This window comes from Myotis yumanensis, unplaced genomic scaffold (assembly GCF_028538775.1).
Source record: "Myotis yumanensis isolate MYYU_CA2020_CCGP unplaced genomic scaffold, mMyoYum1.0.hap1 SCAF_17, whole genome shotgun sequence".
Taxonomy (NCBI): domain Eukaryota; kingdom Metazoa; phylum Chordata; class Mammalia; order Chiroptera; family Vespertilionidae; genus Myotis; species Myotis yumanensis.
Genome location: NW_027223768.1, coordinates 10589252 through 10602115, shown reverse-complemented (window position 1 = coordinate 10602115; position 12864 = coordinate 10589252). Strand labels below are relative to the sequence as shown.

At 47.3% G+C, this 12864-nt stretch overlaps 1 protein-coding gene across 1 annotated transcript in view; it reads right to left on the bottom strand.

The window, feature by feature from the left end:
- NOTCH2 (notch receptor 2) overlaps window positions 1-9839 on the bottom strand; it is a 130458-nt gene extending 120619 nt beyond the window's left edge. Inside the window, exon 1 of the mRNA XM_070395869.1 lies at window positions 9543-9839. Coding sequence (XP_070251970.1) covers window positions 9543-9615 — 73 coding nt within the window. The 5' untranslated portion in view covers window positions 9616-9839. The remainder of the gene's footprint in view (window positions 1-9542) is intronic.
- Between the last annotated feature and the right edge of the window lie 3025 nt (window positions 9840-12864).

Below are 12864 nucleotides of genomic sequence, written 5' to 3'. Positions count from 1 at the left end.
TGAAGCGTAAAAGCCTTCCAGAATCTCCTCACAAAAGAGGGATGAGAGTAAAAAGAGATGAAAAAGAAGCAAACAACAATTTAAAGTACACCTGCCTCTGAACAAGGTAGTGTACTTCAGAATGTAACCACAGCTTCTCATACAACACTTCAGCAAGCACAGCTGGATTTTAAAGGGATGCCATTTGTTAAAAGACAACGTATTATTAGGAAGACAATATCTGACTCCAATCAAAATATTACCATCATGTGTTCCTTACACACACACTTGTTCTTCATATGCATAAATATATATGAGGGTGGGACAGCTACTCTTAACCTCAAAACAGGTTCTGCAACACCCTCTGACCCAACCTGTCTGAGACAATGGGTCTGTCTTGGCATGATGTTTGGCTGATGTATTCAAAGCACCAGAGCCACTGCCCAGCTGCCAATATCCTGCAAAAGGAATTAAGGTGAAGACCAGAAACTGCCCGAGGGCAGGCCTCTGGGGAACGTGCTTCGGTCCACTGGGAAGAGACACCCGGCCCCTCGCTGCCTGGCCAGAAGACCCAGGGCACCGGAACTGGGCCAACGCAACTGGCCTGCAGTCCCACAGTGGCAAGGGACAGTAAAAGGACACCCCCACCCAAGCGTTTGCTCAATCCGATCTGGGAAGGCCCAAACTTTGAGGAGCTGGTAGAACAGGGTTTTGCCAAGACAAGCACAAGAGGGTGAGGGAGATGTGAGTGTGATTAGTCAATGCCACCCACCTTCGGCAGCAGCTCTGGGTGTGCCCAGGCCGCGCCTCAGTCATTGCCTGGCTGTGACGAGAAGTTCCTTCAGCGACTGTCACTGGGAACCAGATCTTCCAAAGGAGATATTTCCACCTTAACTTGCCCTACATCGGCCTTGGCATCCAGGCTGAGAACACAGCCTTCTCTCTTGCCACAAACCCACTAATAGACATAATAGACACCATGACATGTGCCAAATTTATATTTATACCCTCACCAGACAAAGGGGTCTCTGTCTTTCCCCAAGCCAAGTTTTTGTATTTCTAAATTACAGTCGAGAGAGAGAGAGAGAGAGAGAGAGAGAGAGAGAACGAACAGCACACAAGCCCAGCAGGGGTGAGCTGGGGGTCGTTGTTCTGTGGTGGATGGCAGTGTCCTCTCCCAGCCCCTGCAGCCCTGTCACCCTGACTGCAGGAAACTGCTCTTAGAGAGTGCAGAGAAGTGACTGACTAAATGCTAAATGACCGGACGTCATATTCCTAATTGTGTGCTCATTTGTCTCCACGATGATGTCAGCTCCTTGGGAGCAGGACCCTACCTTCTCCTTGGTCAGTGATTCCCACACATCTAGAAGAACAGAATACCCTGTACACCCTACCACATGATGCTATGGGAAATACACAAATTACGGGTGGAAACACACTACAATCCTCCCCCACATACCATTCAGAGAGCTACCAAGATGCTCAATCTTAGAGCCATTAGGTAGGGCTCTTAACAGAATACTACATGGAAACATGTATCTACATACATAAATCAGATCATAATTCCTCTGCTTTTCTCACTCCAACCTATGGCTTTTATCAGCCCCTTTCTTGGCTTTACTCTTCTTTTTAAGGTCTCTGTCTATTTTCTGCCACACAGCTGCTGTTCCCCTCAAAAAGGAGAGGGAGAGACTGACATACCTGGATGTGGGGTTGGGAGGACGAGAAGAGATAAACCAAAGAAATTATACTTATATGCATAGCCCATGGACAGGAGTAATAGGGTAGTGAAGACCTTGGCAGGTGAGTAGGGGCTGGAGGAGGGGGGTAGGGGGGAGAAATGGGACATATCTGTAATACCGTCAATAAGAAATATATTTAAAAATAAAAAAAACTTATGTTCACACAAAACCCTGTATATGAATGTTTATGGCAGTTTTATTTATAATAGCCCAACACTGGAAACAACTCCTATTGTTCTTCAACAGGAGGGAGGGGAGGAGAGAAAGAGAAAAAGAGCAGATCTACTGCCAACCTCTTACCACCACCAATAAGCCTGTTTGTCCCATCCAGAGGTCATGAGCATGGCCCTTCAGATCTGAAGCCACTTCCTTCTTCTGATCATCAGTGTCTCCATCAGAGGAGCACTCCTGGGCCCCTCCTCGCAGACTGCTCTGTGCTGCTCAAGAGGTCCTTGATTCCTCCTTCACTCTCTTTTTTTTTTAAATTCCATTTGCTGCTACAGCCCAGATACCCCAAAGCAGGGCTGCCTGAACGAGTGACCTTTGCATTTTTCTGCACTAACACATCTGAAGGAAACCCCTGGCAGGAGACATGTGTTCATGGGTTAGCAAAGCACACAGCCTCACAGGCAGCAGCACCCACAAGGACTGAGGACAGGGTTCCTCAGCGGACACCGGAATGACTGCAAAACACCTATGTATTCGGGCACTGTGGCTAAGCACCGGATGGAGGGATAAGGAGGCTTCTACCAGTCACACATCACACACACACAGCAGTCCTACAACTTGGGAGAGTTTTTATATTTCTAAACTACAGCTGAGAATGAGAACAGATTTTTTTAAGCCAAAACAACTTTACTAACCTTGAGGAGATAACCCGGGCAGCTCCCTTTCTGTCTAGTGACCTAGGCGTTCGGCAAGAAGAAGACACTTTCAAGGGGGAAATAACCACAGGGCCCAGTCAGAGCGGCCCACCTCTCCAGCACCACCAGAGAATAAACCCACAAAAACTAAGCCAGAACCCCTGGGCTTCCTCAGTCTCACTCTTCAGTGATTCCAAAACTTCCCTAATATCAAATTCCCTGGCTGTTTCTGAAGCATGCATGTTCTCAGACACTATCCTAGACCCACTGAGTCACATGTCCAGGGGAGCACCCAAGGGGGATCATCTCTGTGCTCCTTACTGGGTTTAGCTCCTTTTACAGAGGGGTGGGTGTCAGGTCAGGAAAGGGCACCCCTTTTGGATACTGTCAGCCACGCGTGGCTCATGACTTTATGAGGCAAATTCCTGAGAAGATGCAAGTCAGAGTAAGATAGATTCCATGAGAAGATGGCGGCAAGTCATACTAAGAGAGATGACAGATGAATATAAAAAGATCTTTTTAAGAATGTGAGTTGCCAAAAGATGGACTAACCTGCCTCTGGAGGCAGGGAGCTGTCTATCACAAGAGGTGTAGGAGCCGAGAGAAGGTAGGCTTCCTCTTGACCAGGATGTTGTAAGAGGATCGCATCCAGCAGGGGATGGACAGAAGGACTGGGTGGAATTTAAAGTTCCTGCCAACACATACGTCAACGAGGAGGAAAATTTCAGCTACCCATTAATTAGTGAAAAGAGATAGCATAAAAGTCTGTAGGTGGGGTCAGCTTTCCACAGATCTTTTCTCTTCAAAGGAGAAAGGAGCAAGAAGACACACCCCTGACTCACCATCAGCCTCTCCTCCAGGATGTCCCTGAGGTGGAAAGGACAGAGCAGGAGTCAGAGTTGCTGTGACCAAAACCTGCCGCTCGCTGACTCTGCATGTTGGCCACACGCCAGACAGGTTCTATGGACCAGCATGTGTCACAGGCCCTGCCCTCAAGGAGCAGATCTGGTGGCAGAGAGAGCTCACACACTTTATGGTTCTCTCTCTCTCTCTCAAAAAAAATGTTTATTATTATCTCACCTTTAGCATTTTGGTCAGTGGCAGTGGTTTTCCAGGAACTCTCTTGGTGGGGGAAAAATAAACAAACTTTTCTAAACATACATATTCTCAGTCGAGTATGAGTTTGCAATATCCAACTCACAATGAAAATAAAAACACCTCAAAAAGTCATCTAAACATAAACTTAGTTAACTCTAATTTTAAGAATTTAAAAATACTATTCCAATAGTCCCTAAAATGATCAAATGACAATAAGGTATGGCAATTCTGAACAAAATAATAGAAATTGCTGACCCAGTAATATAGTAATACAGGAAGCAACTCAAGTGAGAGGCAGGGGGTGGATGCCAATGCCTGTGAGGCTAAATTCCAACGTCAAAGTGACCTTTATGAATTGCAGAAGTGATCAAAAACAGAGAGAGAGAAGGAAACAGAGAGACAGAGAGAGAGAGAAACTCAAAATAGCAAGTTTAAATAAAATATCTGGGGAAGGGAAACATTTGGTTTCCCCCTAAATGTAAGGTAAGCAATAACTCTTGCAAATACTATTTTCTTAAAATATGGAGTACCATAGTAGTGCAAAATAAGAAAATAATTAAAAGTAGTTGTTCAATTGAACAAATATTTATTGGCAGCCTATTAGAGGTCAAGCCACTGTCTAGATTCAGGGTAGGGGTGCGAGAATCAGACTAAACACATTAAGTGAAAGACAATGTCCACCCGTCAGGAAGGACACAGTAACAATAAGCACTTGAGGATGTGCTAAGTGTTTTTCTGTACAGGAGCTCATTGGTACAAGAGATGCAAGTGGTATGGAAAGTAAATGAGGTACTGGACTGAGAACCAGAAGAGAGAGATTCTAGTCTCAACTCTATCATTGGCTCAGTGTCTAAGGACAAATGGACCAAAATAGCACCCTTCCCAGAAGACTACAAGACTCATTAGTAACAGACCTGGAGGAAAATTCGGTGTTCTGGCTCCTAGTCTAGTGATCTATTTCCAAAATATTATACATATATTTTATGTATAAAATGCATACATAAAGAGAGAAAAGGAGAAGAAACCTTTTGACTTTAAGTCATTTGCCGAGAAAGGGAAGAAGAGAGAAGAGACGGAGATTCGGGAAGGAGTAGGAGGGAAATGAAAGGTTTAAATTGTGACATCAAGATAGAAATATAAAGAAACTAGAGGCCCAATGCACGATATCTGTGCAAGGGGCTCGGCCCTCACAGACCCAGCTTCCTTCTGGCCTCAAGGCCTTGCAGCCCCGCCCATTGGTTGTACTGGAAGGTCACCCAGAAGGTCATTCCCCATCAGGTCTAATTAGCATATTAGCTCTTTATTACATAGGATTACACTTTGATTGGTTGAACAGACAACTGGATGACCGGATGACCAGACACTTAGCATATTAGGCTTTTATTATATGGGATAAGGAGTGTCAACACATTATATGGGCAATGTAAAAATCTCTTATATTCGCATCCAAATCATGGCTTAGAATTTTTTAAAATATATTTTTATTTATTTCAGAAAGGAAGGAAGAGGGAGAAAGAGAAACATCAATGATAAGAGAGAACCACCAATTGGCTACCTCCCGCACGCCCCCCACTGGGGATCGAGCCCACAACCCGGGCATGTGCCCTTGACCCTTCAGTCTACAGTCCAATGCTCTGAGCCAAACCAGCCAGGGTTAGAATTTTTTTACTCTAAAACCATTAAGGGCAAATGAAGAGAAGGTCCAAAATGATATAAATGAATGAAGCGTGATGAAAAAGAGATAACAGAGAAGAAAAAGGGAGTGGGGAGCGTATAATAATATCTTTCAAATATATAAAACCCTTCTAAAAAGACAATGGGGACCCACTGTGTCCCCAAGAAGTGGCATTATACTCTATAGCTTGTATGTCGAACAAAGGGTTAAACACTGGAATGGCTGACTAAGATTAGGTTCATTCTAGAAATTATTAAAATTAAAAAGGAACGATCCTATATACACACCAGAGTAATGAACTATCAGTGGGTTCCAACTAAGTTACTGTATTAAAAATCATCTGTATGCCTTGAAAAACACAGATTCTCAGACCTACTGTATCAGAATCTCTGGGCGTTGAGTCCCACTATCACCCCAGCTGGTTTAGATGCAGCAGGGACACGCAGCTTTGTCCTATCACAGTGGACAGGGTAAGGAGGAGGACCACGAGGAATGGCACCAGAGAGTGGGAACTAGATCAATGCAAATTTTGTGGGCGAAATAAAATTTCTGTGGGTATGATATTTTTAAAGTGTACTGCAAGGCTGCTCTGAAGCATACAAACATATGCCACTGAATTTAAACATGTCTAAAGGTCCCAAGGTCAGCCACTACCATTCAGGTAAACCAGAAGTTACCCCTCCACGCTGCAGGAAGACTACAGGGGCGGCAACAGAGTGGGAATGGTGCAGAAGAGGTGGGCAAACATTTTTAAAAATCAAAACATTGGGAAACAAAAAAGAAAGGCTAAAAGCAATCATTCTTCCTTCCCTGTCCCCCACCCTCCCACCCCCGCACCCGCCCCAAAGGAATAATAATATAGAAAGAACAGGAAGAAAGAAAAGGACAACAGTTTCATCTCCATCTGAAAAGGAAAACAAACACAATTTTGCTCTTTGTGATATTTTTTAAAAGCAAGAGGTGCATGCAGCTGAGAAATTATCTAGCAGACAGCAAAACCAGGGAGTCCCTTCACATGGCAGAGCAAAAGAAAACAAGGAGCAAGGGGTGGTCTTGCTTGGCTGTTTAGACAACCAGACAGATGGGTTGACAGCTCCTTGCCTTAGGAACTCCCATGTTTAAATTAACAATTGGCCACAAGCCAACTACAGGAATACTCAAAAGTTTGGAAGGGTGTGTTACAATTGGTACCTTGGCAAAACACAATGATAACAGAAGATGAAGAAGAGTCATTAGAAAGCGTCACTGCCAGACTCTGAAAAGATTAAAGATTTTTACCAAGAAACAGGTTTTTTAATCTCTTCTATTGTAGTTTAGCATCTGTAGAACACTTGCCTAAAAACCAAACTATCTAAATCTTGTCCTTTGAGCTAACTGACGAACACTCAACTTGTCCACCTAAAACAGTGGTTCTCAACCTTCCTAATGCCGCGACCCTTTAATACAGTTCCTCATGTTGTGGTGACCCCCAACCACAAAATTATTTTTGTTGCTACTTCATAACTGTAATGTTGCTACTGTTATGAATCGTCATGTAAATATCGGATAGGCAGGATGTATTTTCATTGTTACAAATGGAACATAATTAAAGCATAGTGATTAATCACAAAAACAATATGTAATTATATATGTATTTTTCAATGATCTTAGGCGACCCCTGTGAAAGGGTCGTTCGACCCCCAAAGGGGTCAAGACCCACAGGTTGAGAACCGCTGACCTAAAAGCTACCTAAGAACAGCAATACCTCATCAATGCAGAAGTAAAAGAGAGGACATCTGTCCGGCCGGAGTGGCTCAGGTGGTTGACGGTGCACCGAAAGGTTGCCGGTTCTATTTCCAGTCAGGGCACATACCTGAGTTGTAGGTTAGATCGCTGGTCCAGGCATGTAGGGAAAGGCACCTCATCGATGTTTCTCTCTCACATTGAGGGATCTCTTGCCTCCCTCCTCTCTCTCTCTCTCTCTCTCTCTCTCTCTCTCGTCCTCAGGTAAGGAGTAAAAGAGAGAGAAAAAAAAAAGAGAACATCTTTCTATGTACTAAGGTCCTAGAATGAGGGAGCCTTGTGTGTCAGGATAATTCTATTTTGGATTTATCATTTCACTTAATTTTGCAAGTCGCTCTGCAATCATCTTTATTACTCCCTCCAAGTCTCTAAAGTAGGTTACTTCTTTAGTTCTATTTCATAGGTGAGGAGACGACTAGTCATGAAGATGAAGTTATTTACTTAAAACAAGTTAATGGTCGACCAAAGATTGTAACCCTCAGACTAGCTCGCTGTTTCTATTCCTCTCCAGCCTAAACCTACACTTATACTAAAACTCTCACTTCAAGAAAAAGGAAGGGCAAAAATACCATGGTATGCGTTTGGTTAAATAATCCCCAAACAACAGGTTTGCTTTATCATCTCACAGGCTCCTCGTCCACTTCTGACATTGAGAGGGGTCTGGAATTTGAACTTTCCAAAAAGGACCTGGTTGGTGCTGAACAAGCCAGCACTGTGATAACCTTGTTCTCTTTAAACATCTGTGATTGGCATGTCGAGTGCCTATTAACAATGAACAAAGAGCAAATTTTTCTGAACCTCATCATCTTCTTAACCTTTTCTTTGCAAACGTCCATAATAGCTCAGGTACCCGTTTTTTGGTTTGTTTGTGTGTGTTTTTTGGTCAAGGTAGGAGATTCCTTCAGACTAGGCTACTTTCAGTTCAACACACATACACAAGCCACCTTCCTACTGGAAGGAAACAAGAGTTCAGAAAAAATAAAACACAGCCCTGCCCTGAAAGGGCGTCATGAATACCTTCTGACTGCCATGGGTTAACTATACATTCTCCTTAATGAATCCTTTCGGCTGGGTAACTTCCTTCCCATGTTACTGGTGAGTTCATACACTACTAGAGCTGGATTTGAACCCGGGATTACAGAGCTGGCTGGGCTCCAAAGCCCAAGCTCTTTCCACCAGCGGTTCTCAACCTGTGGGTCGCGAACAATGAAAATACATCCTGCCTATCCGATATTTACATGACGATTCATAACAGTAGCAAAATTACAGTTATGAAGTAGCAACGAAAATAATTTTATGGTTGGGGGGGTCACCACAACATGAAGAACTGTATTAAAGGGTCGCGGCATTAGGAAGGTTGAGAACCACTGCCAGTCTGGGGGAAAAAAAATTGGAATCTGAGATCTTGGGTGAGTGAGATGGGTAAAAAAAAAAAAAAAAGATTCGATTTCCTTTCCTTCGTCCCACCGTGTGCAGAAAGATTGTTGCAAATAGCCATCCAGAGGCGTCCTAAAGGAAGCGCTTTGAGTTGCCGGCTCCCTTTTCCTCACCTTCCCGGGCCCCACCCCCACCCCAACCCCACCTGCCAAAAGAGCAGCAAACTGGGCTGCCAGGTTGGTGGAGTTGGTGATCGTCACACCACATTCCTGGGGCCGGACACAGGCTCTGAAACAGCGCCCGAGCTCCGCGCCTCGGAGAGAACAAACAGCAGTTGAGATTTTTAAATCATGTGGCCCAGCTTGCAGCCACGCCAGTTTCCCTGCTGCTCCGAGCCTCCACCTTCCCCAGGCTCCACCAGCACAACACACCGGATTCATCGCGACCAAGGACTCGGGGTGTCAGGACCCGGGCGCACGCACCGCCAAACCGGGGCCCCATCCAAACCAACCCCACCCACCCGGACGGTGTGCCTCCCCCTGGGCACACTCAGCGCGGCCCGGGAAGGTGAGAGCCGCGGGGCGGGGAGGCCCTGCCCCCGCTCCTCCCGGCCGGGACCTGGCATTCCTTCGCGCGGCCCCTCTGCTGTCCGCAGCGGCGAAGGTTGGTCACGAGCAGCCCGCCCTCGGTTCCCCTTCAACCCCAGGAAACGCGGAACCAAAAGGGCAAGACTGCCCGACACCCCGAACTCCAGGCTCGAGAAAGGGAGTTTCTGAAACTCGCTCCCCCGGCCGAGGAGGCGTGTGTGGAGCCACCCGCCGAGGGGAGCCGGCGACGGGGAGCGCGGGGGAGGGGACGCGCCCAGGATGTCCAAACTTTTCGGGAACCGAGTGGCCTCGCTCCGATCCCACGACAGAGCCCGGCCCTTCTCGCACGGAGGGGGGCGGAAGGGTCCCCCCAGGTGGCCCGTCGGGGCGGGGACGGCAGTGCGCGGCGTGGAGGCAGCACCCCCCGCCGGATACTCACCACGCGCGGGGGCCGCGCGGCACAGCCAGAGCGCCAGCAGCACCCACAGCCGAGCCGGGCGCAGGGCGGGCATCTTCTCGATCGCCTCCTCCGCCGCCGCCGCCACCGCCGGGGCAGATCCACATGGGGAGGGGGGTCCCGATCGAGGAGCCCCCACTTTCTCCCCCCTCTTCCTGCTTCTGCGGATCACAGCGCCGCGCTGCACCGCGAAACTCAGGCTCCACTCCCTGCACCCCGAGTCCGCCGTCCCCGTTCCCGGGCCGCCGCCTCAGCCGCCGCCCGAAGTTTGGCTGCAACTTTCTGGGCTGTGCAGCGAAGCAGCCTCGTGTGTCCTTCCGCCTCGGCCGCCTCCTCCCACCTCAAGCCCCGCCCCCTGTCGCCAGCCCCGCCGCCGCCGCCTCGGCACCCAGGGGTTTCCCGCAGGAAGAAGCGCCGGCCGAGCCGCGCGCGGAGGGATCTGCTGGGAGCTCCCCGACACGCCGGCCGCCCCCGGCCGAGGCGCGGACTCGCGCGCCCCAGCGAGCGCCATGGACGTGGGGGCGCCCGCCGAGCCCGGCGTCTGCCGGAGGCTGGCGCTGCACCGCCAGCACGAGGGCTTCCGAGACCTTGAACTTGCAGGGACGGCCAGGCCTCACCCAGTGAGCTAGGTACCGTCCCCAAACCCACACAGCCGCACGCTCCCGGGCTCCCTGAGGGAAGGCGGTGGAGGACCCGTGCTGTCAAGGAAATGGGGGGCAGGGCGCCAAAGCCCATTGAGAATGTGGGCACCCTTCGCGTACTCATTCATTCCCTCGTTCACGCGTTTGCGCGCGGCACAGCGGGACGGCCCTGACGACGCCCGAGGCACCAGCCGCTGCTGAGCCCCGAGGGTTTGCGGCTGATGGTGGCGGGACTCGGGGCAGACCCTCCCGGAGGAGCTGGGATGAGGGCAGATCTTACTAGTGAAAGGTCAGTCCCATGTGTAAGGACCAGGGCACCAGCGAGGGATATTCCTTGTAGCGTCGTTTGTAACGGCCCCAAGTTAGAAGCAACCCGGATGCCCACCCATAGAAGAACGAGGGTATATTTATCAAAGGAGACGCAGTATACCAAGGGAAACACTGAATTCACATATGTCACTAGGGATACATCTTAGGAAACAAGATGGAAGTGAAAACTCATTGCAGAAGGAGATATAAAGTACGCCATACGCCATATATATATATACACACACACATACATACTGAGTGGCCAGATTATTATGACCACCCCATTAGTACAATGAAGTGAATTAGTTATGCAAATAATAATAATAAAAAAAAAACTTGAGAGCATTTGCTTAGGAAGTTTTCAATATTCAGTATTTTGGGAAGTGTCAGTGAAGTACTGATGGGGTGGTCATAATAATCTGGCCACTCAATATATATATATATATATATATATATATATATACACACACACACACATATATATATTTAAGTTTTTTCATAACAATACAAAATAGTACTGATGGATGCAGACCCCCCAGTATGTAGTAAAACAATAGAACCAGAATATTGGTTGCTTCCTGGTCAGGAGAGTGGGGAATGTGATCAGGCATGGGTACTAGCGGGCTTGTTATTTGTAAGAAAAGGGCTGAAAGCAACAACCACACGAGTTTGTGTGGGCACAGCACCCCGGGGAGCGCCACCATGAGAGCGAGGGGAGCAGCAGGGGACTCGGGCTCTGTTACCAGCAACAGGCGCCAAGGAGGGAGGGGGTTTGGGACCGGATCATGCAGGACTTTGCATGGCAAGTTGCAGACAGAGAGGGGTGCCCCAGCCAGGATCCGTTGGTTGGAGTGTCTCCGCACACCAAAGAGGCGGATGGTTCAAGTCCCGTCAGGGCACATACCTAGATTGCGGGGTTCCATCCAGGTTGGGGCGCATATGGGAGGCAACTGATGGATGTTTTTCTCTCTCTTCCTCCCTCCATCTTTCCCTTCTCTCTCTCTCTCTCTCTCTCTCTCTCATCAATAAATATATCTTCAGGCAAGGATTTAAAAACATTTTAAAGGAAGGTTGCTCTGATAATCCCTGTACAAAACCATCAGAAACAAAACGTGAGCTTTTGTTCACCGAGGGCCAGTCAGGGGTCTGTGAAACAGTCCAGGCAGACGTGAGGTGATGAAGGCCTGAATCAATGAGGTAGATGTCCAATGAAAAGAAAGGGATGGATATGAGACGATCTTGGGGGAAAAAAAGGGGGGGGGTGTGGCGAGCAGAGGGAGACTAGCAACTCTATGTAACTAATTAGACGTGGAGGTCTGTGATCCTGTTGGGAAGGGAAATCCTATTCACAGAGCCTTCCCTGGCTCCTACAGGATAAAGTCCATACTCCTAAAAATGATAAATACAAGGCTTTTTCTTCACGGAGTCCCCTCGCTTGTCCTCTCTGCCCCATTGTGAACTTTACACAATGACAGTATTGAATGACTCGAGATTCCCCCAAACGTATCTTCTTGGTTCCGTCTCTGTACCTTCTGTTCCCTTGACTTGGAATGACTCTGGTAGTTCCCTTCCCTCCTGCTCTTGGTGAACTTCTAATTATTCCTCCTTCAGTCCTGAGAAGGCTTTGCCGACACTGTAACCAATTCCTCCCCCTCGCAGACAGTCCCTCCACTGTACTGCTCCTTTATCTTACACTGTATCTGTTTTTCACACAGGACTGTTTGTATTTCCATCTTTTCCACTAGATTAGGAGGTCCTTATGGACAAGGACCATGGCCTTATTCATTCCTCGTGTCTGTCACATAATAGATGGACTAGAATGTGAAACAACACGAAACAAGTACAAGTTAGTGTGCTCACAGGCCCGTGAAATTCCCAGCCGGATGGGAATAAGCACTTTATCATGGATAAGCAAGTGCTCTTTATTAAAAGTAGTCACCTTGGGATGCTGGAAACTCTTTTCAAAAATAACATAGCCAAATTGTTTTTGGAATTTCCCTGTGCAAATATGTTCAGAGGAAGATAATAATATTACTTTTTATTGGCTGATGCATAGAGTTATCAGTTTGGTCATTCTATTTACTTACTAAATACACTTCATAATAACTTGGCTGTACACGAATTTTAAAAATCACCTGCAAATATTAGATGTATCATTATTAAAATACATTCAAAAGGATGTAAATGTAATTATCCCCAAAGAGCAGTTCCAGAAAGACTGTGGCTATAACATTACTGTGACAAGAGGTTCACAGTTTCTCGAGGTGATTGTTTTGAGGAAAGCCAATATTACGTTAACTTACAACCTTTTTGCATCTATTATAATCAAACTTATTGCATACATTCTCATAATG